Below are 27,367 nucleotides of genomic sequence, written 5' to 3' on the forward strand. Positions count from 1 at the left end.
GGGAGGGCGGTGCTGAGGGAGGGCGGTGCTGAGGGAGGCGGTGAGGGAGGGAGGCGGTGAGGGAGGGCGGCGCTGAGGGGGGCGGCGCTGAGGGGGGCGGCGCTGAGGGGGGCGGCGCTGAGGGGGGCGGTGCTGAGGGAGGGCGGCGCTGAGGGAGGCGGTGAGGGAGGGAGGCGGTGAGGGGGGCGGCGCTGAGGGGGGCGGCGCTGAGGGGGGCGGCGCTGAGGGGGGCGGCGCTGAGGGAGGGCGGCGCTGAGGGAGGCGGTGAGGGAGGGAGGCGGTGAGGGGGGCGGCGCTGAGGGGGGCGGCGCTGAGGGGGGCGGCGCTGAGGGGGGCGGCGCTGAGGGGGGCGGCGCTGAGGGGGGCGGCGCTGAGGGGGGCGGCGCTGAGGGGGGCGGCGCTGAGGGGGGCGGCGCTGAGGGGGGCGGCGCTGAGGGGGGCGGCGCTGAGGGGGGCGGCGCTGAGGGGGGCGGCGCTGAGGGGGGCGGCGCAGGGGCGAGCTGTCGCTGCTGGGCTCAGGGTTTGAGCTGCGGTCAGGAAGGCCCCTTCCGGACACGCAGCGTCCGGGGCTCCCCCGCCGGGGGACTGCTCACGTGACGCGGCGCGGTCACGCGGGGCCCGGCACGTGACGCGCCGGCCATGGCGGAGGAGCAGCGCGCGCTGCTGGGCGCCGGCGGCGGCGGGGAGGGCAGCGGGGAGGGCAGCGGGGATGGCGGCAGCCCGCCCCGGCCCCTCCGCACCCTGCCCGCCCTCTGCGACCCGCGCCGCCTGCCGCACCGCCTCCTCGTCCTCACCCTCATGTGCTTCCTGGGCTTCGGTGGGTGCCGGGGGCGGCCGGGGCGGGAACGGCGGGGCGCCGGCGGCAGCGCTCTGAGGCTTCCCATTCTCCTTGCAGGCAGCTACTTCTGCTACGACAACCCGGCGGCGCTCCAGACGCAGGTGCAGCGGGTGAGTAGCCGCTCCCTGCCGCTGGCCTGGGAACGGGCCCGGGCGGAGGCGCAGGCTGCGGGGGGTCGGGAGGGACCCGCAGAGGTGGCCGAGCCCCCGCAGGCAGCAGGGGCCCCTCCAGCGAGAGCAGGTTGCGGAGGGCTGCGCTGAGTCTGCTCTTGAATGAGGCCTCAGCCGCAGCCCTGGGCAGCCTGCTCCAGTGCCTCCCCACCCTCACTGCGCAGACTTCCTCCTGCTGTCCCGCCTGGCTCTGCCCTGCTCCAGCTCCAAACCACTGCCCCTTGTCCTGTCCCCGCAGCCCCTTCTGAACAGTCCCTCCCCAGCCTGCCTGGAGGTCCCCTTCAGGTACTGAAATGTAGTTGCAAGGTCTCCCTGGAACCTTCTCTTCTCCAGACTGAACACGTCCAATTTTTTTCAGCCTGTCTTCAAGGCAGAGGCTCTCCAGCCCTCTGATCATCTTTGTGGCCTCCTCTGGACCTGCTCCAGCAGGTCCATGTCCTCCTTCTATTGGAGGCCCCATATCTGGACACAGTAGGTCTCAGCAGAGCACATATGAGGGAGGTGTGGGCAGTTTCCAGGTCAGAAAGTGTCCTTGTGGGTAAGAAGTCCCTGGAATTACCTGAGAACTAACTACTCTTCTCAATCCCTCCCTTTCCTTGCGTAGGATATGAAGATGAACACAGCCCAGTTCATGACACTTTATGCCTGGTACTCCTGGCCCAACGTGGTCCTCTGCTTCTTTGGAGGTTTTCTGATAGACAGAGTGTTTGGGATACGGTAGGTGTGATGGTGGTGTTGCTCCTCTTCACCCCCTGGTGGACTTAAATGTTCTGTTAGTGCCCCTCATGACAGACTGAAAGTGCATCTGAGGCTTTACTTTTTTTTCCCCCCACATGATCTAGGAGCTTCCAGGTAAATAAAGGAAGTTCTTTCCCTTTATGGCTTAAATAAAAGCACTTCAGGATTGCCAGCCTGTACCACCTTCCAATAAGGAAGTTTTCAAGCTGCAGTATTTCCTACAGAGCCCTCTTCACAGTATCACCGAGGTTGGAAGAGACCTCAAAGATCAGCCAGTCCAACCTGGCACCACAGACCTCATGACTAGACCATGGCACCAAGTGCCACATCCAATCCCCTCTTGAACACCTCCAGGGATGGGGACTCCACCACCTCCCTGGGCAGCACATTCCAATGACAAATGACTCTCTATGTGAAGAACTTTCTCCTCACCTTGAGCCTAAACCTCCCCTGGCACAGCTTGAGACTGTGTCCTCTTGTTCTGGTGCTGGGTGCCTGGGAGAAGAGCCCAACCCCCACCTGGCTACAGCCTCCCTTCAGGGAGTTGCAGAGAGCAAGAAGGTCACCCCTGAGCCTCCAGGCTAAGCAACCCCAGCTCCCTCAGCCTCTCCTCACAGGGCTGTGCTCAAGGCCTCTCCCCAGCCTCATTGCCCTTCTCTGGACACCTTCAAGTCTCTCAATGTCCTTCTTAAACTGAGGAGCCCAGAACTGGACACAGGACTCAAGGTGTGGCCTAACCAGTGCTGAGCACAGGGCACAATGACTTCCCTGCTCCTGCTGGCCACACTATTCCTAATACAGGCCAGGATGCCCTGGGTACACTGCTGGCTTGTGTTTAGGCAGCTGTCAACCAGTACCCCCAGGTCCCTCTCTGTTTGGCAGCTCTCAGCCCCTCTGACCCCAGCCTGTAGCTCTGCATGGGGTTGCTGTGGCCATAGTGCAGCCCCTGGCACTTGGCCTTGTTGAATGCCATCCTGTTGGCCTCTGCCCATCTGTCCAGTCGGTCAAGGTCCCTCTGCAGAGCCCTTCTGCCCTCTAACTGACCAACTCCTGCCCCCAGCTTGGTGTCATCTGCAAACTTGCTGATGACTGACTCAACCCCCTCATCCAGATCATCAATGAAGATGTTAAAGAGCATGAGGCCCAGCACTGATCCCTGGGGTACACCACTGGTGCCTGGCTGCCAGCTGGCTGTGGCACCATTCACCACCACTCTCTGGGCTCAGCCTCCAGCCAGTTCCTAACCCAGCACAGTGTTGCTGTCCAAGCCACGAGCTGACAGCTTAGCCAGCATGTTAGCCTCCCCTGGTTGCATGTTTGCCTCCCCTGGTTTCCTTGCTGTGCCTCTGAAACAATCTTTTTGTAAGAAGGGAGAGATTCTGCCTCTGCAGTGAGTGATTTTGTTTGTCTTACAGGTTGGGCACAATAATATTTAGCATCTTTGTTTGTGTTGGCCAGGTAAGTGCACAGGGGAGAGGGAAAGAGGGTATGCCTGAAGCTTCTCTGCTTGAGGGGGGGAGAGAAGCCCAGATGGCTTCTCACATCATAGTGATTGTTTCAGGTGGGAGTGGGCAGGTGAAAGGAACAGAGATGAGGGAACTGTGAGTTGTATTGGGGTGGTTAGGAACAGATGAGGCAACTGGGACAGAGGTTGTCAGGAGGTGTTGGGTGACAGGTTGGACTTGATGATCTTTGAGGTCTTTTCCAACCTTACTGAGTCTGTGATCTTCTCCTCCCTGCTCTGGCCCAGAGAAGCTCTAGCCGGAGTCCTGGGCCCAGGTCTGGGCTCCCTGCTTCAGGAGAGACAGAGAACTACTGGGTATAAAGCTGCTGAGGGGCCTGGAGCAGCTCTGTGAGGAGCCCTGGGGCTGTTGAGCCTGGAGAAGAGCAGCCCCAGAGGGCAGCTGAGCAATGCTCAGCAAGAGACAAAGGAGCTATGGGGGGCAAGAGGCTGGGGCCAGGCTCTGCTCAGTGGTGCCCAGGGACAGGCCAAGGGGCAGTGGGCACAAAGTGGAGCCCAGGAGGTTCCATGTGAAGAGGAGGAGAAAGTTGTTTGGTGTGAGGGTGCTGGAGGCCTGGAGCAGGCTGCCCAGAGAGGTTGTGGAGTCTCCTGGTGTGGAGAGCTTCCAACCCCCCCTGGGCATTGTGCTGCTGGGCAAGCTGCTGGGGGTGCCCTGCTGGAGCAGGGGGTTGGACTGGGTGATCTCCAGGGGCCCCTTCCAACTCCCACCATGCTGGGATGTTGTCATGAGTGAAGCAGACATGCAAAGGAACCAAAATGTTTTCCCTGTTTAATGTAGGTGCATTTGGGTAGGGCCTGATGATAAAGGTGGAGCATGGCTTGAGAGTCTCTAGAAGTGTTTGCTGAGTGCAGTCTCAAGGATGAGAGCTGAGTTGGGTAATTAAAAGGCTGATGGCTAAGGCAAAAAGCTGGGAGCAGGAGGCAGGTGTGACATATTCAGGTCTGGGAAGGGGAAGAGTCCTGTTGTTTCAATTTGGGGATGCTTCTGGTTTGCTCCATACTTCAAACATCATACTTGTTTCCCTGGCAGGCTATTTTTGCTCTGGGAGCACTGCTGAATGCTTTGTGGCTGATGGATGCAGGTAGATTCATATTTGGGTAAGTCAAGAAAGAGCACACAGTGTGTGCTTCCTGAGGGCCTCCTGTGTCCTGGGAAGCTGCTGCCATGTTTGCACTCAGGGAGAAAACTCTTGGAGTTTGAGCCCTCTTAAGCTGAGGCAGTCACATTCTCAGTCTAATCTAGTTAGCAAACAATAAAAACCCAGGACTTTGCAGCTCTTGCTGAGCTCAGACATCACAGAGTGTTAGGGGCTGGAAGGGACCTCCAAAGCTCAGCCAGTCCACCACCCCTGCCAGAGCAGGGGCACCCAGAGCAGGTCACACAGGAGCACATCCAGGTGGGGTTTGAATCTCTCCAGGGAGGGAGACTCCACAACCCCCCTGGGCAGCTCTGTCACCCTCACAGGGAAGAAATTTTCCCTCCTGTTTCCATGGAGCTTCCTCTGCCTCAGCTTCCACCACTGCCCCTTGTGCTGGCATTGGGCATCCCCCAGCAGAGCCTGGCTCCAGCCTCTGGGCATCACCCTGCACAGCTTTGGCAACAGCAAGGAGGTCACCCTCAGGCTCCTCCTCTCCAAGCTAAAGTGCCCTCAGCTCCCTCAGGCTCTCCTCCTGAGTAAGATCTTCCACTCCATCATTTTTGTGGCTCTGCACTGGACTCTCTTAAGCAGTTCCCTGAGGTCCTTGCTGAACTGAGGGGCCCAGAAGTGGACACAATACTCCAGAAATGGTGAAACTACCCAAATAAAGATGTAGTGGGACTGGGCTACTTCCTCATTTTCTCCTAATTCTTTCTTCCCCAGTCAAAAGAATTCTTGGAACCAACAAGTAGAAGAGGGTGGCAAGAAATGAGAGCAGAAGGCAGCTGGAACAGCAAATTCTTGAGTGTTAGAAAAGTCTGCCTGGCTGCAAAGGCTTTCAAAGAATGGTTTAGATTGGAAGGGACCTTAAAGATCATCCAGTTCCACCCCCTGCCATGGGCAGGGACACCTCACACCACAGCAGGTTGCTCACAGCCACCTCCAGCCTGGCTGCAAACACCTCCAGGCAGGAGGCTGCCACCACCTCCCTGGGCAGCCTGTGCCAGGCTCTCACCACCCTCATGGGCAACAACTTCTTCCTCACAGCCAATCTCAATCTCCTCACTTCTAGTTCTGCTCCATCCCCCCCAGTCCTCTCACTCCCTGACACCCTCCAAAGTCCCTCCCCAGCTTTCTTGCAGCCCCCTGCAGATCCTGGAAGGCCACCAGAAGGTCTCCTGGGAGCCTTCTCCTCTCCAGCCTGCACAACCCCAACTCTCTCAGTCTGTCTGCAGAGCAGAGCAGCTCCAGCCCTCTGCTCCTTCTCCTGGCCCTTCTCTGGGCACCTTCCAGCACCTCCAGACACCCTCCCCATGGTATTGCCAGCAACTCCTGGGCTGCTTCTTGGTGTAATTCACAATAGTTCCTGGCTTCTGGTGGTGCAATTAACCTGATTTATGTTTTCCTTGTTTGGTTTTTTCCCCCCTTGTACCCTTATTTCTCTTTGCAGAATAGGTGGAGAGTCCTTGGCAGTGGCACAGAACACCTATGCAGTCAGTTGGTTTAAAGGCAAGGAGCTAAATCTTGTGTTTGGATTACAGCTGAGCATGGCCAGGATTGTAAGTAAAACTAATGGGAAAGACTTTGTAAAGCTCTTGGAGCTTTCATTCATCAGTCTGAAGGTGTTGAGGCTTGGCTTAGCAGTGAGGCAGGTGGGAACCAGCATTTCTACTGCTCCTCAGGGGCTCCCAGTTAAAAATGGACATGAAATGTCATAGAATAGAAATGTCATCTGTTAGAGGGTAGGAGAGCTCTGCAGAGGGACCTTGCCAGGCTGGGCAGATGGGCAGAGGCCAAGGGCAGGAGATGGAACACATCCAAGTGCCAGGTGCTGCACATTGGCCACAGCAACCCCAGGCAGTGCTACAGGCTGGGGGCAGAGCGGTTGAGAGCAGTCAGGCAGAGAGGGACCTGGGGGGTGTAGTGTTGGACAGCCAGCTGAACATGAGGCAGCAGTGTGCCCAGGGGGCCAAGAAGGGCAATGGCAGCCTGGCCTGCAGCAGGAAGAGTGTGGCCAGCAGGAGCAGGGAAGTCATTGTGCCCTGTGCTCAGCACTGCTGAGGCCACACCTGGAGTCCTGTGTCCAGTTCTGGGCTCCTCAGGTTAGGAAAGAGGTTGAGCTGCTGGAAGGTGTCCAGAGAAGGGCAACAAAGCTGGGGAGGGGTCTGGAGCACAGCCCTGTGAGGAGAGGCTGAGGGAGCTGGGGTTGCTTAGCCTGCAGAAGAGGAGGCTCAGGGGAGACCTTCTTGCTCTCTGCAACTCCCTGCAGGGAGGCTGTAGTCAGGTGGGGGTTGGGCTCTTCTCCCAGGCAACCAGCAGCAGAACAAGAGGACACAGTCTCAAGCTGTGCCAGGGGAGGTTTAGGCTGGAGGTGAGGAAGAAATTCTTCATAGAGAGATTGCCCATTGGAATGTGCTGCCCAGGGAGGTGGTGGAGTCCCTATCCCTGGAGGTGTTCAGGAGGAGACTTGATGGGGTGCTTGGTGGCATGGTTGAGTTGATTGGATGGTGCTGGGTGGTAGGTTGGACTCCATGATCTCAAAGGTCTCTTCCAACCTGGTTTGTTCTACTCTATTTGCTCAGGCTGGGGCTGTGGGCAGGGACACCTCTCAGTTAGGCTTGGCTGATGATCCAAGGGCTGGAGCAGCTCTGCTGTGAGCACAGGCTGAGGGAGCTGGGGGGGTTCAGCCTGGAGGAGAGAAGACTCCAGGAGGACCTTAAAGCTGCCTTCCAGTACCTGAAGGGATCCTGCAGGAAGGCTGCAAAGGGACTTTCCCTGAGGGTGTCTAGAGCCAGGCCAAGGGGGAATGGTTGGAAGCTGAGGCAGAGCAGGGTTAGAGTGGAGCTGAGGCAGAAGTTGTTGATTGGGAGGGTGGTGAGAGTGTGGCCCAGGCTGGCCAGGGAGGCTGTGGCTGCCTCCTTGCTGGGGGTGCTCAAGGTCAGGTTGGATGAGGCCTTGAGCAGCCAAGTCCAGTTGAGTCCCTGCCCATGGTGGGGAGGTTGGAGCAGATGAGCTCTGAGCTCCCTTCCAGCCTGAGCCATTCTGGGACTCTGTAGATTTCAGTTTGTGGGATCATTTCCTTCTTGTAGTGCTTCATTTCTTCCACACACTGACCAAATCAGCAGGGAATAGTTTCATCAGTGCTGCTGGTGGTTTATGTTCCCTGGGTAGCATCCTCTAATTGGCCCCTGGAATGTGCTGCCAGGCAGGTGGTGGAGTCCCCATCCCTGGAGGTGCTCAGAAAAGGCTTGGATGTGGCACTTGGAGCCATGGTTTGGTTGTCAGGAGGTGTTAGGTGGGAGGTTGGACTTGATGATCTCTCAGGTCTTTTCCAGCCTGGTTGATTCTGATTCCCTGCTTGTTTTGAGCAGTGTTCCATGAGCAGTCTGCCTTACACTCATTTTCAGTTCACCTGATTGTGAAACTCTTCCTCACATGCTGCTTCTCTGCCCAGGGGAGCACAGTCAACATGAACATCATGGCATGGATCTACTCCAGAGTTCAAGATCTTGTGGGCTATACTGGTCCCAGTACTCTTGGGCTGACTCTCCTGATAGGTCAGTAATGCTTTGGGTTGATGCCACTTGCTGCTGCAGGCTTCTGAATGTGAAGGGTGTGCTGAAGTGTTAATTATTGTGGAGAATAAATAGAGGGAGAATAAATCTGATGAGGAGTGGCTGAGGGAGCTGGGGATGGTTAGTGTGAAAGAGAGGAGGCTGAGGGGAGACCTCATTGCTGTCTACAGCTACCTGCAAGGAGGTTGTGGAGAGGGTGGTGCTGGTCTCACAGGTCATTAGTGGACAGAACAAGAGGGAATGGCCTCAAGCTGTGGCTGGGGAGGTTTAGACTGGACAGTAGGAAGGAATTTTCCCCATCCAGAGTGGTCAGGGATTGGAATGTGCTGCCCAGGGAGGTGGTGGAGTCCCCAAGCCTGGCTGTGTTTCAGGGTGGTTTGGCTGTGGTGCTTGGGGCTGTGGTTTAGGGGTGAGCCTTGCAGAGTAGGGCTCTGGGTTGGACTTGGTGATGCTGAGGCTCTGTTCCAGCCTGAATGGCTCTGTGATTGTTTCTTACTAATTTAAGGAAGCATGAAGATCCTTGAGAGGAGGAGGAGAGCTTCACACACAGCCTGTGTCAGTGTTCTTGTGCAGGGTGTGTGGTGACTGCATCTGATGAGGGGAGGCCTTGGAGCAGCCTTCCAGGATTAAAAGTGGGCTAGGCTACAGGAGAGCTGGAGAGGGACTGCTGACCAAGGCATGGAGTGCCAGGAGGAGGGGTGGTGGCTTCCAACAGGGAGAAGCTGGGTTGAGATTGGACCTCAGGAAAAAGCTCTTCCCCACGAGGGTGGTGAGGCACTGGAACAGGTTGCCCAGGGAGGTGGTGGAAGCCTCATCCCTGGCAGTGATGAAAGCCAGGTTGGATGGGGCCTTGAGCAGCCTGGGCTGGTTGAAGATGTCCCTGCTCATGGCACAGGGATTGCATCAAGATGATCTTTAAGGTCCCTTCCAGCCCAAACTGCTCTGATTCTTGTGGCTGCCAAGCCCCAATGCTGTATTTTATGGAGGTGAAACCTTCATCATGCTTTGAATAAAGGACAGGCTTGGCAGATTCCCTGAGGGGTGTCATGTCCAAGGTACTGAAAAGTGACACTTCAGCCACCTTTGGGCCCTTCAGAGCTGAGTGGGAGCAAGGCAAGGAGCTGAGTGGGAGTGCTGAGAATACTTTAAGCAAAATCAGTGTGGGTGCTGCAGCTGCAGTCTCCTCTGGCAGGCTTCAGCACTCACACCTTTGAGCTGTGCAGCTGGGGAGTCTCAGGCATAAGGCAAGCTGGTGCTAAACTCAGTTTTTCAGTAGGTGTGTGAAGTTAGGCTGTGCCCTAAGCTTAGCCTGGGGAAGAGGAGGCTCAGGGGAGACCTTACTGCTCTCTACAGCTCCCTGAAGGGAGGCTGAGGGAGCTGAGGTTGTTTAGACTGGAGAAGAGGAGGCTCAGGGGAGACCTTACTGCTCTCTACAGCTCCCTGAAGGGAGGCTGAGGGAGCTGAGGTTGTTTAGACTGGAGAAGAGGAGGCTCAGGGGAGACCTTCTGGCTCTCTCCAGCTCCCTGAAGGGAGGTTGTAGCCAGGTGGAGGTTGGTCTCTTCTCCCAGGCAGCCAGCACCAGAACAAGAGGACACAGTCTCAAGCTGTGCCAGGGGAAGTTTAGGCTGGAGGTGAGGAGAAAGCTCTTCCCAGAGAGAGTTGTTAGCCACTGGAATGTGCTGCCCAGGGAGGTGGTGGAGTCCCCATCCCTGGAGGTGGTCAGGAGGAAATTTGATAGGGTGCTTGGTTGGTTGATTGGATGGTGCTGGGTGGTAGGTTGGACTCAGTGATCTCAAATGATCTCTCCATCCCTGGAGGTGTTCAAGAGAGGATTGGATGTGGCACTTGGTGCCATGGTTTTATTCATGAGGTGTTGGGTGACAGGGTGGACTTGCTGATCTCTGAGGTCTTTTCCATCCTTTATGATTCTATGGCCAAACTGCTGCTTCAGTCACCAGCTCAGGATGTCATCTTTGCTTCTTGCAGGTGGTGTCACATGCCTCTTTTCACTCTCCTGTGCATTAATCCTGGCTTACCTGGACAGGAGAGCAGAGAAACTGCTCTGTAAAGAGCAAGGGAGAACAGGTGAGTGCTGGGGGGGTGTTGGGTGCCTCAGGTTGATCCTGTGACCCATCTGAATGTGTTCCTCTGCTGGATTCTCTGCTCCTGTTCTGGAAGGGGGGTTGGACTCGAGGTGAGGAGGAAGTTCTTCCCAGAGAGAGTAATTGGCCACTGGAATGTGCTGCCCAGGGAGGTGGTGGAGTCCCCATCCCTGGAGGTGTTCAGGAGGAGACTTGATAGGGTGCTTGGTGGCATGGTTGAGTTGATTGGATGGTGCTGGGTGGTAGGTTGGACTCCATGATCTCAAAGGTCTCTTCCAACCTGGTTTATTCTATTCTGTTTGCTCAGGCTGGGGCTGTGGGCAGGGACACCTCTCAGTTAGGCTTGGCTGATGATCCAAGGGCTGGAGCAGCTCTGCTGTGAGCACAGGCTGAGGGAGCTGGGGGGGTTCAGCCTGGAGAAGACTCCAGGAGGACCTTGAAGCTACCTTCCAGTACCTGAAGGGATCCTGCAGGAAGGCTGCAAAGGGATTGGATGTGGCACTTGGAGCCATGGTTTAGTAGCCACGAGGTGTTGGGTGACAGGTTGGACTTGATGATCTCTGAGGTCTTTTGCAACCTTATTGAGTCTGTGATCTCCAGAGGTCCCTTCCAACTCCTGGCATCCTGTGAGGTTTTGCTCTGGAGCAGCTCCAATCACTCTGTGCAGGTCTGGCTCTTTGAGGGATTGGGTGGCTGCTGCTTACCATCCTTCCCACAGCTGGAGCTGGAATCCTCTTTCCTTAGGTCATTTTTCCATCAGTAGGAAGCTTTTGAGAGTTTTCAGCACCCCTTTCCAGGCAGACCACCATCTGCTGGCTTTAGCAAGCATCTGGAGAGCCTCCCAGTTCCCCCCAGTTTGATCTGTGCCATTGCCACTGGGACTTCTCTGGTTGGAATTGGGGGGTGGGGGTTTTTGATCTGGTCTCCATTTAAGGGGGTGTGCACAACCAGGCAGCTTTGCTCCCTCACCTGGTGGTGCTTTCAGTTTTCTCTGTGTGTGTTGGGGTGGAGAACTGAGACCAATTGAATACCAGTAAATGAAATGTAAGATCCAAGAGCTTGTAAGAGGGGAGGCTTCAGACATGACCTTTGCTGGCTGGTTAAACATCTCCTGCCACAAAGTGGGCTGGGTTTAATTCTGCTGCACAGTCCTTGCAAGAGGCTTAAGAGAGCTTGGGCTTCCAGCTTCATGTGGGGGTGAGACACTTTGGCAGTGTTGATTTAGGACTTGGGTGTTGCTGGGCAGCTCTCCCCTGTGTGAGCTCCAAGCAAGACAGTGGCAGGGAGCAGTGCTTCAGCAGGGGCTTGGGGTCACCTCGGTGTTTATTCGGTGTGGGTGAGTTCCAGATGTGTTTCTGTTGGCTCAGACAACCTTCTCTCTTGCTCCCCCTCCAGGTGAAGTGATTAAGCTAACAGATGTGAAGGACTTCTCTCTGTCCCTGTGGCTTATCTTTGTCATCTGTGTCTGTTACTATGCAGCAGTCTTTCCTTTCATTGGACTTGGAAAGTAAGTGGCTGTCACTGCTGTAGCTCTGCCCCTTCAATGTGTCATAGATGCTCATAGAATCATGGAGTCAGGCAGGGTTGGAAGGGACCACAAGGATCATCCAGTTCCAACCCCCCTGCCATGGGCAGGGACACCCCACACTAGATCAGGCTGCCCAGAGCCTCAGCCAGCCTGGCCCGAAACACCTCCAGGGGCAGGGCCCCAACCACCTCCCTGGACAACCCATCCCAGGGCTTCACCACTCTCATGGGGAAGAACTTCCTCCTCACCTCCAGCCTGAATCTCCCCACCTCCAGCTTCATTCCATTCCCTCCGGTCCTATCACTACCTGAGATCCTGAGCAGTCCCTCCCCAGCCTTCTTGGAGCCCCCTGCAGATCCTGGAAGGCCACAATGAGGTCACCTCAGAGCCTTCTCCAGACTGAACAGCCCCAACTCCTTCAGTCTGTCCTCATAGGAGAGGTGCTCCAGCCCTCTGCTCATCCTCCTGGCCCTGCTCTGGACACCTTCCAGCTCCAGAACTGGAGGCAGTACTGCAGGTGGGGGTCTCAGCAGAGCTGAGCAGAGGGGCAGAATCCCCTCCCTGGCCCTGCTGGCCACACTTCTCTTGCTGCAGCCCAGGCTCTGCTTGGCTCTCTGGGCTGCAAGTGCACACTGAGAGCTCCTGCTGAGCTTCTCCTCCCCCAGCACCCCCAAGGCTCTCTCCTCAGGGCTGCTTTCCAGCCAGTCCCTGCCCAGCCTGCATTTGTGCCTGGGATTGCCCTGACCCAGCTGCAGGACCCTGCCCTTGGTCTTGCTGAACCTCCTGAGGTTGGCTTGTGCCCAGCTCTGCAGCCTGTCCAGGTCCCTCTGGATGGATCCCTTCCTTCCAGCTGTCAGCTGCCCCACACAGCTTGGTGTCATCAGCAACCCTGCTGAGGGTGCACTCAGTGCCTCTGTCCATGGCAGCCACAGAGATGTTGAACAAGCCTAGGCTCAGGACTGATCCCTGCTGCCCCTCTCTGCCTGGTGCCCCCAGCCTGCCTTCTGCCCTGTGCGCCCAGCTCAGTGTTTCTCTCACCTCCTCCATTCTGCCTTGCTCTGAATCTTCCCTTTTCTCTGCCTTTTTTCCCCTCAGGCTGTTCTTTATCAAGAAGTTTGAATTCTCCCCTCAGGAAGCCAGTGCCATTAACAGGTATGTTGTGCTGGACCCAGCTCAGGGCTCTTGGTGGGAAGGGCTTTCTCTCTTTGGGCTCTAGCCACGTGGGAGGAGGTTTTGGGATCTGCTGTGGCTGGTGCTGAATGTCAGAAGCCAGAATTCCCAGAGGCCAAGGAACAACTGTGGGTGCTTGTTTAAAGGGAAAATGCCTCAGGTGTTGACAGTGAGGAATCAGAAAGACAAAGCTCTGTTAGCAGGGTGTTGGTTTGGTACTTGGTGGCTTCCTGAGGGGGCAGAAGCAGTTAATGAAGTAAATGTTCCTAGTTGTGAGGGGGATTTGTGATGTGGCACAAAGCCAGAGCAACAAAAGCCAAGGACATGGCTTTGAGGAGTAGATGGATTGAAGCCTGAGGAGGGCAGATGGAGACTGGAGAGGAGGAAGAAATTCTTCCCAGTGAGTGAGGCTGGGGAGACACTGGCACAGGTTGCCCAGGGAGGCTGTGGCTGCCTCCTCCCTGAAGGCCAGGCTGGATGAGGCCTGGAGCAGCCTGGGCTGGTGGGAGGTGTCCCTGCCCATGGCAGGAGGGGTTGGAACTGGATGAATCTCAAAGGTCCCTTCCAGCCCAACCCATTCTGTGACTCTCAGATCCTTAAGGCTGGGAAATTGGGCACAGTTTGGCTGAAGCGCAGAGAAGAGAGTGAGGAGGTTAATGACATTTGGCTTGCACCACCTCCATCCTCTCTGGGGCTGGACTGTGTTCACTGGGATGAGAGGGAAAAGGTGAATTGAACTGGGATGTTTCATGGATTCACAGAATGGGTTGGGTTGGAAGTGACCTTTGAGATTCATCCAGTTCCAACCCCCTGCCATGGGCAGGGACACCTCCCACCAGCCCAGGCTGCTCCTGGCCTTGAACACCTCCAGGGAGGAGGCAGCCACAGCCTCCCTGGGCAACCTGTGCCAGTGTCTCCCCCTCCTCACTGCAAAGAATGTCTTCCTCCTCTCCAGTCTCAATCTGCCCTCCTCCAGCTGAAAGCTCTCATCCTGTCACTCCCAGCCTGTGTTTTCACATCCTGAAAGCATTTGGGAATCCCAGTTTCTGGAATCAGGGGAGGGAGGGTGGTTTGTGTCCTTCATGCCCTCACAGGCAACACTAAGGTGTTTCATCTGGACACCCTTGGCTTGTGCAGCAGCTCAGTGCTTGTTGTGGCTCTCTTGCAGCATTGTCTATATCATCTCAGCACCCATGTCCCCAGTCTTTGGATTGCTGGTGGATAAAGTTGGCAAGAACATCATCTGGCTTCTGTGTGCTGTGGTGGTCACCCTTGCCTCTCATATCATGCTGGCTTTTACCTTCTGGAACCCCTGGATAGCAATGGTAACCACTTCCCTGAGCCTTAGAGGTTGAAGATGATCAAATCATTCAGCATCAGCTCCATTTCTTACTCTGCAGGAGTTGCCCCAATGGTTTCTGACAGGTTAGGTAGGCCTCAGCAGCTGCTTTGCTCTCCCATGTCTTTGAGAAAGGATCTGCAGGGCTGGAAACCAAAGGTGGTGAAAGCAGACAGTGCCTCAACCCAAAGAGGACTGGTGGGAGCTTCTGTGGAGTGCAAAGGACACCTCAGGGGTTGGGGTTTCTGGCAGGGAGGCAGTACTTGTTCCTGAGTGGTTTCATGCAACCATAGGATGCTTGGGGCTGGAAGGGACCTACCTTTGAAAGGGCATCCACTCCCTGCAGTGAGCTGGGACAGCTGCAGCTAGAGCAGCTTCATCAGTTTTGAGGTGGGGGAAAAAATTGGCTGCTGCTCTCTAGCAGTAATTAGGAGGAGCTGTGAGGAGCAAAGGCTGAGAGCCCTGGGGCTGAGAGCCTGCAGAAGAGCAGCCCCAGAGGGCAGCTGAGCAATGCTCAGCAAGAGACAAAGGAGCTGTGGGGGGCAAGAGGCTGGGGCCAGGCTCTGCTCAGTGGTGCCCAGGGACAGGCCAAGGGGCAGTGGGCACAAAGTGGAGCCCAGGAGGCTCCATGTGAAGAGGAGGAGAAAGTTGTTTGGTGTGAGGGTGCTGGAGGCCTGGAGCAGGCTGCCCAGAGAGGTTGTGGAGTCTCCTGGTGTGGAGAGCTTCCAACCCCCCCTGGACATTGTGCTGCTGGGCAAGCTGCTGGGGGTGCCCTGCTTTGGCAGGGGCTTGGACTGGGTGAGCTCCAGAGCTGCCTCATGCTTTGCTTTGCTTTGCCCTGAGCTCTTTACTCAGTGCCCATTAGGTAGGGTTCAGTTTGTGGGTCCCTCCTGGAGAAGTTCTTTCTCCTAAGTGTGAGTATTTGCCTGGAGTGATAGTACTGGAGCTCTTTTCCCCCTTCTGGGTAAAGGGAAACCCAGCATGTTCATCATCTTTGCTTGAAAGCCTGATGAAATCTCACCTGATACCTGTTTCCTTGTTCTTACTCCTAGTGCTTGCTGGGAGTGGCCTACTCACTGCTGGCCTGTGCCCTGTGGCCCATGGTGGCCTATGTTGTTCCAGAACACCAGCTGGGAACTGCCTATGGCTTGTAAGTACTGAGGTCTGTCTCTGCTGCTCTGCAGTGTTCATGTCTTGGTACTGTTGAGCTGCTGAAGCAGCTCTGACTTGGCTTGAGGGGCCAAGGCCAATGGGATGAGGCTCAACAAGGCCAGGTGCTGGGTTCTGCACTTGGCTCACCACAGCCCCATGAAGGCTCCAGGACTGGGGCAGAGTGGCTGGGAACTGCCTGGTAGAAAAGGAGTTGGGAGGGTTGGTGATGAGCCAGGGTGTGCCCAGGTGGCCAAGAAGACCACCAGCATCCTGGCCTGGATCAGCAAGAGTGTGGCCTGCAGGAGTGGGGAATGGATGGTCCCCATGTACTGGCACTGCCGAGGCCACAGCTTGAATCCTGGGGTCAGTTTTGGGCCTCTCATGCCAAGAAGGACATTGAGGGGCTGGAGCAGGTCCAGAGAAGGGCAACCAAGCTGGGGAAGGGTCTGGAGAACAGGGCTGGGGAGGAGCAGCTGAGGGACCTGGAGGTGTTCAGCCTGGAGAAGAGGAGGCTGAGGGGAGACCTTGTTGCTCTCTACAGCTCCCTGAGAGGAGGCTGGAGCCAGGTTGGGATTGGTCTCTCCTCTCTAGTTACAAGGAACAAGTGACAGGATGAGAGGAAACAGCCTCAGGTTGCTCCAGGGGAGGTTTAGATTGAATACTGGGAAAAATTCTTCCCCTTGAAGGTTGTCAGGGCCTGGCTTAGGCTGCCCAGGGTGGTGGTGGAGTCCCCATCCCTAGAGGGGTTTCAGTGCTGTGTAGATGTGGTGCTGAGGGCCATGGTTTAGTGGTGAGCTGGCAGTGCTGGGCTAAGAGTTGGACTCCATCCCCTTAGAGGTCTCTTCCAACCTGACTGACTCCATGATTCCAGGAGGGGAATAGGTTGCTAATGCTTCCAAGCTGAGCCTCTCAGAGGTCTGCTGTAGTTGCAGGATGAGTGTGTGTGGTCAAACACATGGTTGTGGTAGATGCACAGAAACCTTTACAGAATCACAGAACTGTCAGGGCTGGAAGGGACCTCAAGGCTCAGCCAGTTCCAAGCCCCCTGCCATGGGCAGGGACACCTCACACTGCAGCAGGTTGCTCACAGCCACCTCCAGCCTGGCTGCAAACACCTCCAGGCAGGAGGCTTCCACCTCCTCCCTGGGCAACCTGTGCCAGGCTCTCACCACCCTCATGGGCAACAACTTCTTCCCAACATCCAATATGAATCTCCCCACTTCTAGTTTTGCTCCATTCCCCCCAGTCCTATCCCTCCCTGACACCCTCAAAAGTCCCTCCCCAGCTTTCTTGGAGCCCCCTGCAGATCCTGGAATAGATGATGGAGTCTGCACTCAGCCATAGGTCAGGAGAAGGAGGGAGAAGTCCATCTGAGTGTTTGCTGAGTGGGCCTGCTGCTGCTTTCTTGGCAAGCCCTTTTGTCCCCTCTGTAACCCTTGGTGTCTCTGCCAGCATGCAGTCCATCCAGAACCTGGGCCTGGCCATCATTGCTATAGCAGCTGGGATGATTCTGGACACGAGTGGCTACTTGTTTCTTGAACTCTTCTTCAGTTCTTGTGTTTCCTGTGAGTATCCAGAACATGAAAGATGGCTTCTGGCCATCCAGGAGGCTTTCTAAAGCTTCTGGGCTTTTTTTTCCCCCTTACTCTTTCCTGTCAGTAACAATTTCTTTCCTCCAGTTAGAGGTTTGAGCTGGTTGCAAGCCACCCAGACCTGGTAAACCTACATCTTGTAGGGGGGATGCTTTGCTGGGTGAAGAGCTGGCTGGGTCCAAAGAGTGGTGGTGGATGGAGTTAACTCCAGTTGGTGGCTGGGCACCAGTGGTGCTCCCCAGGGCTCAGCACTGGAGCCACTTCTCTTTAATGTCTTCAGTGATGATCTGGGTGAGGGGATTGAGGCACCCTCAGTGAGTCTGCAGATCACACCAAGCTGGGTGGGAGTGTTGAGCTGCTGGAGGCTAGGGAGGCACCTGCACAGGCTGGCTTGATGGGCTGAGGTTTAACAAGGCCAAGTGCCAGGTCCTGGATTTGGGCCACAATGACCCCATGAATGCTCCAGGCTTGGGGCAGAGTGGCAGGAAACTGCCCAGCAGATAAAGACCTGGGGGGTGCTGGTTGACAGCAGCTGAAGGTGAGCCAGCAGTGCCCAGGTGGCCAAGAAGGCCACCAGCATCCTGGCCTGGATCAGCAATGGTGTGGGCAGCAGGAGCAGGGCAGGGATTATCCCCCAGTGCTCAGCAGTGGTGAGGCCACACCTTGAGTGCTGGGTTCAGTTTTGGGCCCCTCACTCCAAGAAGGACATTGAGGGGCTGGAATGGGTTCAGAGAGGGGCAAGGAAGCTGGGGAAGGGTCTGGAGAACAGGGCTGATGAGGAGCAGCTGAGGGAGCTGGGGGTGTTCAGCCTGCAGAAGAGGAGGCTGAGGGGAAACCTCATTGCTCTCTACAGCTCCCTGAGAGGAGGCTGGAGCCAGGTTGAGGTTGGTCTCTCCTCTCTAGTTACAAGGAACAAGTGACAGGATGAGAGGAAACAGCCTCAGGTTGCTCCAGGCTGTTCATGAAGAACAATTTCTTCCCCAGAAGGGTTGTGAAGGCCTGGCTCAGGCTGCCCAAGGCAGGGATGGAGTCCCCATCCCTGCAGGGCTGACAACTAAAACTAAAATCACCTTTTGCAGTTCATAGTGGGACTTTCCAGGGCAATGAAGGCCCAAACCTCCCCTCAGGCACAGCCTCTGTGAAGCAGCTTAGTAGTTGGTTGTGTTCAAGCTGTCCTTCTGGGGTGGTAAATGTGTTGTCAGCTGAAATGGTTGCCTTTGTTTTTCCCCTTTTCCCAGTGTCACTAATGGCTGTGGTCATGCTGTATTTTGTGGACCACCTCACAGGTAAGGGTTTCCAGCTCCCCTTCCTTGCAACTATCAAACTGAATTGATTAGGAGTGGTTATGAAGGTAGCTCATGGTACCAGGAGCAGCTCTTCACCATTGCTGCTTGCCAGAAAGCTGCACCAAGCTTGAGATCTTACTTTGGGTGCTGATGTTGCTTGCTCAGGTGATTCTGAACATGTTTGCTCCTCCTTTTTACCTCACTTTCTGCTGTGGTAAAAGATTCAAGGCCAGGCTAGATGAAGCCTTGAGCCACCTGGGCTGGTGGGAAGTGTCCCTGCCCATGGCAGGAGGGTTGGGACTGGATGAGCTTTAAGGTCCCTTCCAACCCAACCCATTCTGTGAATCGATTTCAGTTGTCAGGGGCTCTGAGAACTTCTGCAGTGAGCTGTGGCAAAGGAATAATGCCACAAAAGACCCACTGCTGAGGTTTCAGAGTGTCTGCTCCTTCTGTTGCAGGTGGTGACCTCAACTGGTCTGCAAAGAAAAGGGAAAAAGTGCAAAAAGTAGCTGCAGCTGAGTAAGTATAAAGCAAACCACAGAGCAGTGTCCTTGCAGGGCTGAAGGAGGGAGGCAGAGGCCTCTGTGCAGGGCCCAAGGAGGGAAGCAGAGGCCTCTGTGCAGTCAGCCTCTGTGCAGGGCTCAAGGAGGGAAGCAGAGGCCTCTTGCAGGGCCCAAGGAGGGAAGCAGAGGCCTCTGTGCAGGGCTGAAGGAGGGAGGCAGAGGCCTCTGTGCAGTCAGCCTCTTGCAGGGCTGAAGGAGGGAGGCAGAGGCCTCTGTGCAGGGCCCAAGGAGGGAGGCAGAGGCCTCTGTGCAGTCAGCCTCTGTGCAGGGCTGAAGGAGGGAGGCAGAGGCCTCTGTGCAGTCAGCCTCTGTGCAGGGCTGAAGGAGGGAGGCAGAGGTCTCTGCAGCCAGCCTCTGTGCAGGGCCCAAGGAGGGAGGCAGAGGCCTCTCTGCAGTCAGCCTCTGTGCAGGGCTCAAGGAGGGAGGCAGAGGCCTCTCTGCAGTCAGCCTCTGTGCAGGGCCCAAGGAGGGAGGCAGAGGCCTCTCTGCAGTCAGCCTCTGTGCAGGGCCCAAGGAGGGAGGCAGAGGCCTCTCTGCAGTCAGCCTCTGTGCAGGGCTGAAGGAGGGAGGCAGAGGCCTCTGTGCAGTCAGCCTCTGTGCAGGGCTGAAGGAGGGAGGCAGAGGTCTCTGCAGCCAGCCTCTGTGCAGGGCCCAAGGAGGGAGGCAGAGGTCTCTGCAGTCAGCCTCTGTGCAGGGCTGAAGGAGGGAGGCAGAGGCCTCTCTGCAGGGCCCAAGGAGGGAGGCAGAGGTCTCTGCAGTCAGCCTCTGTGCAGGGCTGAAGGAGGGAAGCAGAGGCCTCTCTGCAGGGCCCAAGGAGGGAGGCAGAGGTCTCTGCAGTCAGCCTCTGTGCAGGGCTGAAGGAGGGAGGCAGAGGTCTCTGCAGTCAGCCTCTGTGCAGGGCTGAAGGAGGGAGGCAGAGGCCTCTGTGCAGTCAGCCTCTGTGCAGGGCTGAAGGAGGGAGGCAGAGGTCTCTGCAGTCAGCCTCTGTGCAGGGCTGAAGGAGGGAGGCAGAGGTCTCTGCAGTCAGCCTCTGTGCAGGGCCCAAGGAGGGCGGCAGAGGCCTCTCTGCAGGGCCCAAGGAGGGAGGCAGAGGCCTCTGTGCAGTCAGCCTCTTGCAGGGCTGAAGGAGGGAGGCAGAGGTCTCTGCAGTCAGCCTCTGTGCAGGGCTGAAGGAGGGAGGCAGAGGCCTCTCTGCAGCCAGCCTCTGTGCAGGGCCCAAGGAGGGAGGCAGAGGCCTCTGTGCAGGGCCCAAGGAGGGAGGCAGAGGCCTCTCTGCAGCCAGCCTCTGTGCAGGGCTGAAGGAGGGAGGCAGAGGCCTCTCTGCAGCCAGCCTCTTGCAGGGCTGCACTTTGGGTTGGGTTTTGTTTTCTTTCTTCCCAGCCAGTGGTAGGATTTCATTTTGCTGCCTCCTGTGAGTGGTAATTAGATGAAGCAGCCATTAACCTTTTCCTGGCATTCCTCCTCCCTGTTTTCCTTTGTTTCACCTGGCTTCCAAGGGAGTGGAACTGAAATGTGGTTGAAATGTTGTATCTTTTTTAACTCCAATGTGTTCCATTGCTCTGGTGAGGACCAGACCCAGGCTGCAGCAAAGAGTTGCTGGCTTTGATGTCAGCTAATGCAGGGACTGAACTCCTTTAGTGTCCTTAAAGCTGCATCTTCTTTCAGAAGAAGCTACACTCCAGCCCTGTCCCCTTCAGTTTCAGCTTGCTCCTCTTAGAATCACAGAATCATTTGGCTTGGAAAATCATCTTTAAGGTTGAGTCCAACCCAACCATGAACCCAACACAGCCAGGTCACCACTAAACCATGGCCCTCAGCACCACATCTCCACCACTTTTGCCCCTCCAGGGATGGGGACTCCACCACTGCCCTGGGCAGCCTGGGCCAGGCCTTGACAGCCCTTTCTGTGAAGAAATTGTTTCTCATGTCCAACCTGAACCATCCCTGGGGGAACCTCGAGGCCATGTTCTCTTGTCCTATCCCTGGTTTCTTGGGAGAAGAGAGCAATCTGAATTCTCAGTTCAATTTGTCCCTGCAAGCTGTGGCTTCATTCTAAACTCTGGCACTAATTGAAACTCACTTTGTGGTCAGAGCTGTCTCAGAAATCATAGAATGTGTTGGGTTGGAAAGGACATCAAAGGTCATCTGTTCCAAACCTTCAACACATCCTGGTCTCCAGGCTGGTGACACATGGGTGTGATGGGTGACCACTAGATGGATACAGAACTGGCTTGATGGCTGCACCCACAGAGTGGCTGTCCATGGGTCCATGGCCCAGGGGAGGCCAGGGACAAGCAGAGTCCCTCAGGGATCAGTCCTGGGCCCAGGCTTGTTCAACATCTCTGTGGGTGCCATGGACAGTGGCACTGAGTGCACCCTCAGCAGGGTTGCTGATGACACCAAGCTGTGTGGGGCAGCAGACAGCTGGAGGGAAGGATCCATCCAGAGGGACCTGGACAGGCTGGAGAGCTGGGCACAAGCCAACCTCAGGAGGTTCAACAAGACCAAGGGCAGGGTCCTGCAGCTGGGGCAGGGCAATCCCAGGCACAAATGCAGGCTGGGCAGGGACTGGCTGGAAAGCAGCCCTGAGGAGAGAGCCTTGGGGGTGCTGGGGGAGGAGAAGCTCAGCAGGAGCTCTCAGTGTGCACTTGCAGCCCAGAGAGCCAAGCAGAGCCTGGGCTGCAGCAAGAGAAGTGTGGCCAGCAGGGCCAGGGAGGGGATTCTCCCCCTCTGCTCAGCTCTGCTGAGACCCCACCTGGAGTACTGCCTCCAGTTCTGGAGCCCCTATTGCAAGAGGGATCTGGAGGTGCTGGAAGGTGTCCAGAGAAGGGCCAGGAGGATGAGCAGAGGGCTGGAGCTGCTCTGCTGTGAGGACAGACTGAAGGAGTTGGGGCTGTTCAGTCTGGAGAAGAGAAGGCTCTGAGGTGACCTCATTGTGGCCTTCCAGGATCTGCAGGGGGCTCCAAGAAGGCTGGGGAGGGACTGCTCAGGATCTCAGGCAGTGATAGGACTGGGGGGAATGGAATGAAGCTGGAGGTGGGGAGATTCAGGCTGGAGGTGAGGAGGAAGTTCTTCCCCATGAGAGTGGTGAAGCCCTGGAATGGGTTGTCCAGGGAGGTGGTTGGGGCCCTGTCCCTGGAGGTGTTTAAGCCCAGGCTGGCTGAGGTTCTGGCCAGCCTGATCTAGTGTGGGGTGTCCCTGCCCATGGCAGGGGGCTTGGAACTGGATGATCCTTGTGGTCCCTTCCAACCCTGACTGATACTATGAACCCCCTGCCATGGGCAGGGACACCTCCCACCAGCCCAGGCTGCTCAAGGCCTCATCCAGCCTGGCCTTGAACACATCCAGGGAGGAGGCAGCCACAGCCTCCCTGGGCAACCTGTGCCAGTGTCTCCCCACCCTCACTGCAAAGAATTTCTTCCTCCTTTCCAGTCTAAATCTACCCAAATGTTGAATGCAGTGAAAACTTTCCAGTTTTAGGAAGCAAATGGGGCTGGGGTGTTTCAGTAAAGTAGAATTAACTTCCTTTGAAAGGAAATGGAGGATTTGATGTGGCTGGGTGGCAGAAGTGGTTGGAATAAGCAACCTGGGACAGGTTACCCAATTCAGCTAACTTCATTCTGTGGGAGAGTTGTGTGTCCTGCTTTGCTCTCTCTACATAAGGACAGTGATGCTCTTCAGAATAACTTAAATTGTCTTCCTTGGTCTTGACTAAACATTGCTGATGTGTCAGTCCCAGCATGGGGAGGGCTGGGAGGGACCTCTGGAGGTCATCCAGTCCAACCCCCTGCTGAAGCAGGGCACCCACAGCAGCTTGCCCAGCAGCACAATGCCCAGGGGGGGTTGGAAGCTCTCCACACAAGGAGACTCCACAGCATCTCTCCAGCACCCTCACACCAAACAGGTTTCTATGCTGTTGACATGGAACCTTCTGGGTTCCAGTTTGTGCCTACAGCCCCTTGCCCTGTCCCTGGGCACCACTCACAAGAGCCTGGCCTCAGCCTTTTGTCCCCCCTCCCAGGTTCTTTATCTCTTGAGGAGCACTGCTCAGGTGCCCTCTGGGGCTGCTAGGTTAGGGACTCGATGAGCTGAAGGTCTTTTCCAGCCAGGTGAGTCTGTGATTCCATGAGCATTATTCTGCATTTTGAGGGAGATCTCTTTTGGGGTTGTTTGATAAGATAGCAGTGGGAACAAACCCCCTTAGCTGTGAGGGTCAAAATCAGGTCTTAAAACATCTTCACAACATTCACACAACCCCAGCAAGGTGAGGGCTGGAAGGGACCTCTGGAGGTCATCCAGTCCAACCCCCTGCTGAAGCAGGGCACCCACAGCAGCACAGGAGCTCAAAGTGTGGCCATGCAGATCAGCTCTGATTTCCTAGCAGAAGGGAGTTCATTTACACACCCAGATCACACAGCACCCCAGCATGGTGAGGGTTGGGAGGGACCTCTGGAACTCACCCAGTCCAATCCCCCTGCTCCAGCAGGGCAACCCCAGCAGCTTGCCCAGCAGCACAATGCCCAGGGGGGGTTGGAAGCTCTCCACACCAGGAGACTCCACAACCTCTCTGGGCAGCCTGCTCCAGGCCTCCAGCAGCCTCACACCAAGGCAGTTTCTCCTCTAGTTCAAAGGGAAGCTGCTAGCTTCTACTTTGTGCCCAGTGCCCCTGGTGCTGTTGGGTGGTGCTGGGGGTGGGTGCAGAGCAGTGTCCCTCAGTGACTTCATTTCTTTGTTTTTATTACACTGTGTTTTCCAGAAAAGAAATTTGAGTAGCAAAGTACCCTCCAGAAGTGGGGCAGCATTTGATCAGCAGCAAGGCAACCTGAAGAAGGAGAGAGGGTGCTTGTAGTTTGGTCACTCTCCACTCTAGCCCTTTGGAAAAGAAGCTGCCACCCTGGGGGTGGGGGGATAGGGGACTTGATAGGAACTGGTTCAGTCTGATGCTTTGTCACCCAACTTTCACTGAAGATAAATCACCTCCCTGCACAGAGTGGGTTGGAGAATCATAGAATGGTTTGGCTTGGACCTTCCAGACCATCCAGTTCCAACCTCTTGCCAGGGGCAGGGACACCTTTCACTAGCCCAGGTTGCTCCAGGCCTCATCCAAGCTGGCCTCCAGGCTTGGAGCTTCCAAAACCCCTCTGGGACCTGGGGCAGTTCTGTCCCTAAGGCTTTTAGCTGCCTGATCCACACCAACACCTGCAGCAAAAGGCCCTGCTGTGGCCAAAGGAGCGCACATACGAGCGATTTCCACGCCTCGGGGCTGGGGAAGGCTCCCTGGTCCACTGGACCCTCTCCCTGCTTCCCCTCTCCAGCCCTTTCAGCCCCTGGTGGCTGCAGCTGAGGAGTTCTGCCTGGGGTTCAGGCTCTGTCACTGCAGAGGGCACTGCAGCCCCAGCCAAAAAGCTTCCATCTTCAGCTTAAGAAGTGGGGAAAGGTGGCCGAGCTGCGCTTAAAAAGACCTCCTGGTGGGGCTGGAGATACCATCCTGATGGCTTTTTGTGGCCTGGAGCAAGGCTCTTTGTCTTGCAAGAGCGTGGAAATGGGTCCCTGTTCCTGCCTCTGCCTTAACACACACCACTGTCTTAAACTAAGTGTATGCACAGCTTCCTTTGGGCCCTCTCTGCCGTTCAGAGGAAGAGCCACGAAGCTCTGCTCAAATCTCGACTCTTTGGTGGGGGACTCTGAATGCTGAGGCTGCTGAGCAGTCTTTTATTTGCATTTCTGATGGGTGTTTTTGGCCTTGTAATTGTTTTCCCTTTCTCTAAGGAGGGAAGAGCTGCTTTAATAAAGGGATGGGCACAGGAGCTCGCTGAGCACCTTGTGATCTGTGAAAATCGAGCTGGTTCCTCTTGCTACCCAACCTCAAATAAAAGGAAACTGCAGAAAACAGCCTCTCTCTTTTTTTTCCCCCCTTTTCACACCCCTCCCTCTGGAATCTGATATCCAAAGACTCCCCACTCCAACCTCCCTCCCCACTCCAACCTCCCTCCCCACTCCAACCTCCCTCCCCTCTCCAACCTCAGCAGCCTTTTGTGGTGGTGAAACCCCCCTCCCAAACCCACCAGGTGAAGTTGCTTGAGTTTGCACACCTTGGTGCAAATTTCTCTCAGCCCCCATTTTACTGTGTCCAGCTCTGGGCTCCTCAGGTTAGGAAAGAGGTTGAGCTGCTGGAAGGTGTCCAGAGAAGGGCAACAAAGCTGGGGAGGGGTCTGGAGCACAGCCCTGTGAGGAGAGGCTGAGGGAGCTGGGGTTGCTTAGCCTGCAGAAGAGGAGGCTCAGGGGAGACCTTCTTGCTCTCTCCAACTCCCTGAAGGGAGGTTGTAGCCAGCTGGGGGTTGGTCTCTTCTCCCAGGCACCTAGAACAAGAGGCCACAGTCTCAAGCTGTGCCAGGGGAGGTTCAGGCTGGAGGTGAGGAGAAAGTTCTTCCCAGAGAGAGTTGTTAGCCCTTGGGATGTGCTGCCCAGGGAGGTGGTGGAGTCCCCATCCCTGGGGGTGTTCAGAAAAGGCTTGGATGTGGCACTTGGAGCCATGGCTTAGCTGTCAGGGGGTGGTTGGTGTTAGGTCATAGGTTGTAGTTGATGATCTCTGAGGTCTCTTCCAACCTGGCTGATTTCTGTGGTTCTTTTCCAGAGCAGAAGAAGAAGAGAGGCTCAGACGTCAAAATGAAGATGACTTGGCTAAACTACAGCCAAAAGCTGATGACTTTAGTTTCAGGAATAAATACCTCTCCAGACTAGGAGCTCAGGTATTAGTAACAAAGGGGGGGGGGGGGAGGGGGAGGTGTCAGTAACTTAACAGAGCAGGGAGATGTTTGTTGGACCTGGCTCCTCAGTTTTCAAACAGCATCCCAACCTCTGCTTGAGCTGCTGAATGGCTGCTTGGCCTCACAGATGGTTTCACCAGTGGTAATTCCAAAGCCTCCTGAAGAAAAGGAAGCTGCTGAAGCAAATCAGTGGAGGAGCCAGCCCCTGCTGAGGCATGGCTGTTCCATTGTATGGGCTGCTTTGGGGTTTTGTTTTCTGCTACCAGATTGCTCGTCTTAATTTGCCAGCAGTGGCACACAGAAGCATGTTGAAATGGCATGCTGGAGTTTGGAAGTGACCTCTGGAGCAGGGCACCCCCAGCAGCTTGCCCAGCAGCACAGTGCCCACAGTGGGGTTTGGGTGCTCTCCACACAAGGAGACTCCACAACCTCTCTGCTCCAGGCCTCCAGCAGCCTCACACCAAACAACTTTCTCCTCCTCTTCACATGGAACCTCCTGGGTTCTAGTGTGTGCCCACTGCCCCTTGGCCTGTCCCTGGGCACCACTGAGCAGAGCCTGGCCCCAGCCTCTTGCCCCCCACAGCTCCTTTGTCTCTTGCTGAGCATTGCTCAGATCCTCTCTGGGACTGCTCTTCTGCAGGCTTTCAGCCCCAGGGCACTCAGCCTTTGCTCCTCCATCAGTCCAAGCCCCTGCTCCAGCAGGGCACCCCCAGCAGCTTGCCCAGCAGCACAATGCCCAGGGTGGGGTTGGAAGCTCTCCACACAAGGAGACTCCACAACCTCCCTGGGCAGCCTGCTCCAGGCCTCCAGCACCCTCACACCAAGGCAGTTTCTCCTCCTGGCTTCCACTTTGTGCCCACTGCCCCTTGGCCTGTCCCTGGGCACCACTGAGCAGAGCCTGGCCCCAGCCTCTTGCCCCCCACAGCTCCTTTGTCTCTTGCTGAGCATTGCTCAGCTGCCCTCTGGGGCTGCTCTCCTGCAGGCTCTCAGCCCCAGGGCTCTCAGCCTTTGCTCCTCACAGAGCTGCTCCAGGCCCCTCAGCAGCTTTGGAGACTCTCTCTTCTGGATCCTCTCCAGCAGTTCCCTGTCTCTCTTGAACTGGGGAACCCAGAACTGGACTCAGTACTCCAGATGTGGCCTTACTAGCCAGGAAGAGAAGCTCCAGTCCCTAATTACTGCTACAGAGAGCAGCAGCCAAGTATTTTTTTTCCCCTGACAAGACTCTGGCCCCATTGAAGTCTGTTGCTGTGCCCCCCAAGAGCTGGGACTGGGTTCTTTTGCCTTTTGAGTGTTGTTTGATCAAACATGGAGCCATCAGCCACCTTCTGCTGGGACCCCCCCCCCAAGGTGTTAGGGTGCTGGCTCTGTCCCCTCTGCAGAGCAGAACCTGGACTTGCTCTGTCTGCTGTGCAAGAATGCAGGTTGAGGTGAGGAGCAGAGCCTGTTCTGATGCATGGTTGTTACATTTCATGCCCTTTGTTCTTGTGTCTGTCTGTGTTTTGCAGCTGCCAGAGAATTACTCATCCTATTTATCAACAATGGCCCCCAGAAGCCTGCTGAAGTAGCATGGTGGGAAGCTCCTGGGCCCCAGAAGCTTTGTGCCCAGTGTTGACAACTTCCAGCAGGGCCAGGCCCTGCACTTGTCTGCAAGCCTGAATCTTTTGGGTTGGGGTTGTTTTTTTTGGCAGCACTTGGCTTAAATTCCCCTTCCACCCCCTGGGTAAATCACAGAGCTCCTGAGGAAGAACCAGCTGGCTGCGTGTTTGAAGCCGTGAGCTTTGTGCTGCTGCATCCTCCTGGGCTCAGAAATACTCAGTGAGGGGCTTGAGTCGAGAGCTGAGAATGATCTCCTCTCCCTACACAGCCAGCTCCCAGGCTCACAGGAT

General features: G+C 56.1%; 1 protein-coding gene across 1 annotated transcript; it reads left to right on the forward strand.

Moving 5' to 3' along the window:
- The first annotated feature begins 679 nt into the window (after positions 1–679).
- MFSD1 (major facilitator superfamily domain containing 1) lies at positions 680–27,145 on the forward strand. The gene is made up of 17 exons (XM_054175607.1): positions 680–817; positions 896–948; positions 1,613–1,725; positions 3,162–3,204; positions 4,299–4,366; positions 5,858–5,966; positions 7,862–7,964; positions 9,969–10,067; positions 11,480–11,591; positions 12,708–12,764; positions 13,951–14,107; positions 15,174–15,271; positions 16,726–16,838; positions 18,104–18,151; positions 18,610–18,670; positions 25,349–25,463; positions 26,987–27,145. Exons 1-17 carry the CDS (start codon positions 799–801, stop codon positions 27,044–27,046), a joined length of 1,428 nt encoding a protein of 475 aa, XP_054031582.1. The 5' UTR covers positions 680–798; the 3' UTR covers positions 27,047–27,145.
- The last annotated feature ends 222 nt before the right edge of the window (positions 27,146–27,367 follow it).

Source organism: Dryobates pubescens, chromosome 32 (genome assembly GCF_014839835.1).
Source record: "Dryobates pubescens isolate bDryPub1 chromosome 32, bDryPub1.pri, whole genome shotgun sequence".
Classification (NCBI taxonomy): domain Eukaryota; kingdom Metazoa; phylum Chordata; class Aves; order Piciformes; family Picidae; genus Dryobates; species Dryobates pubescens.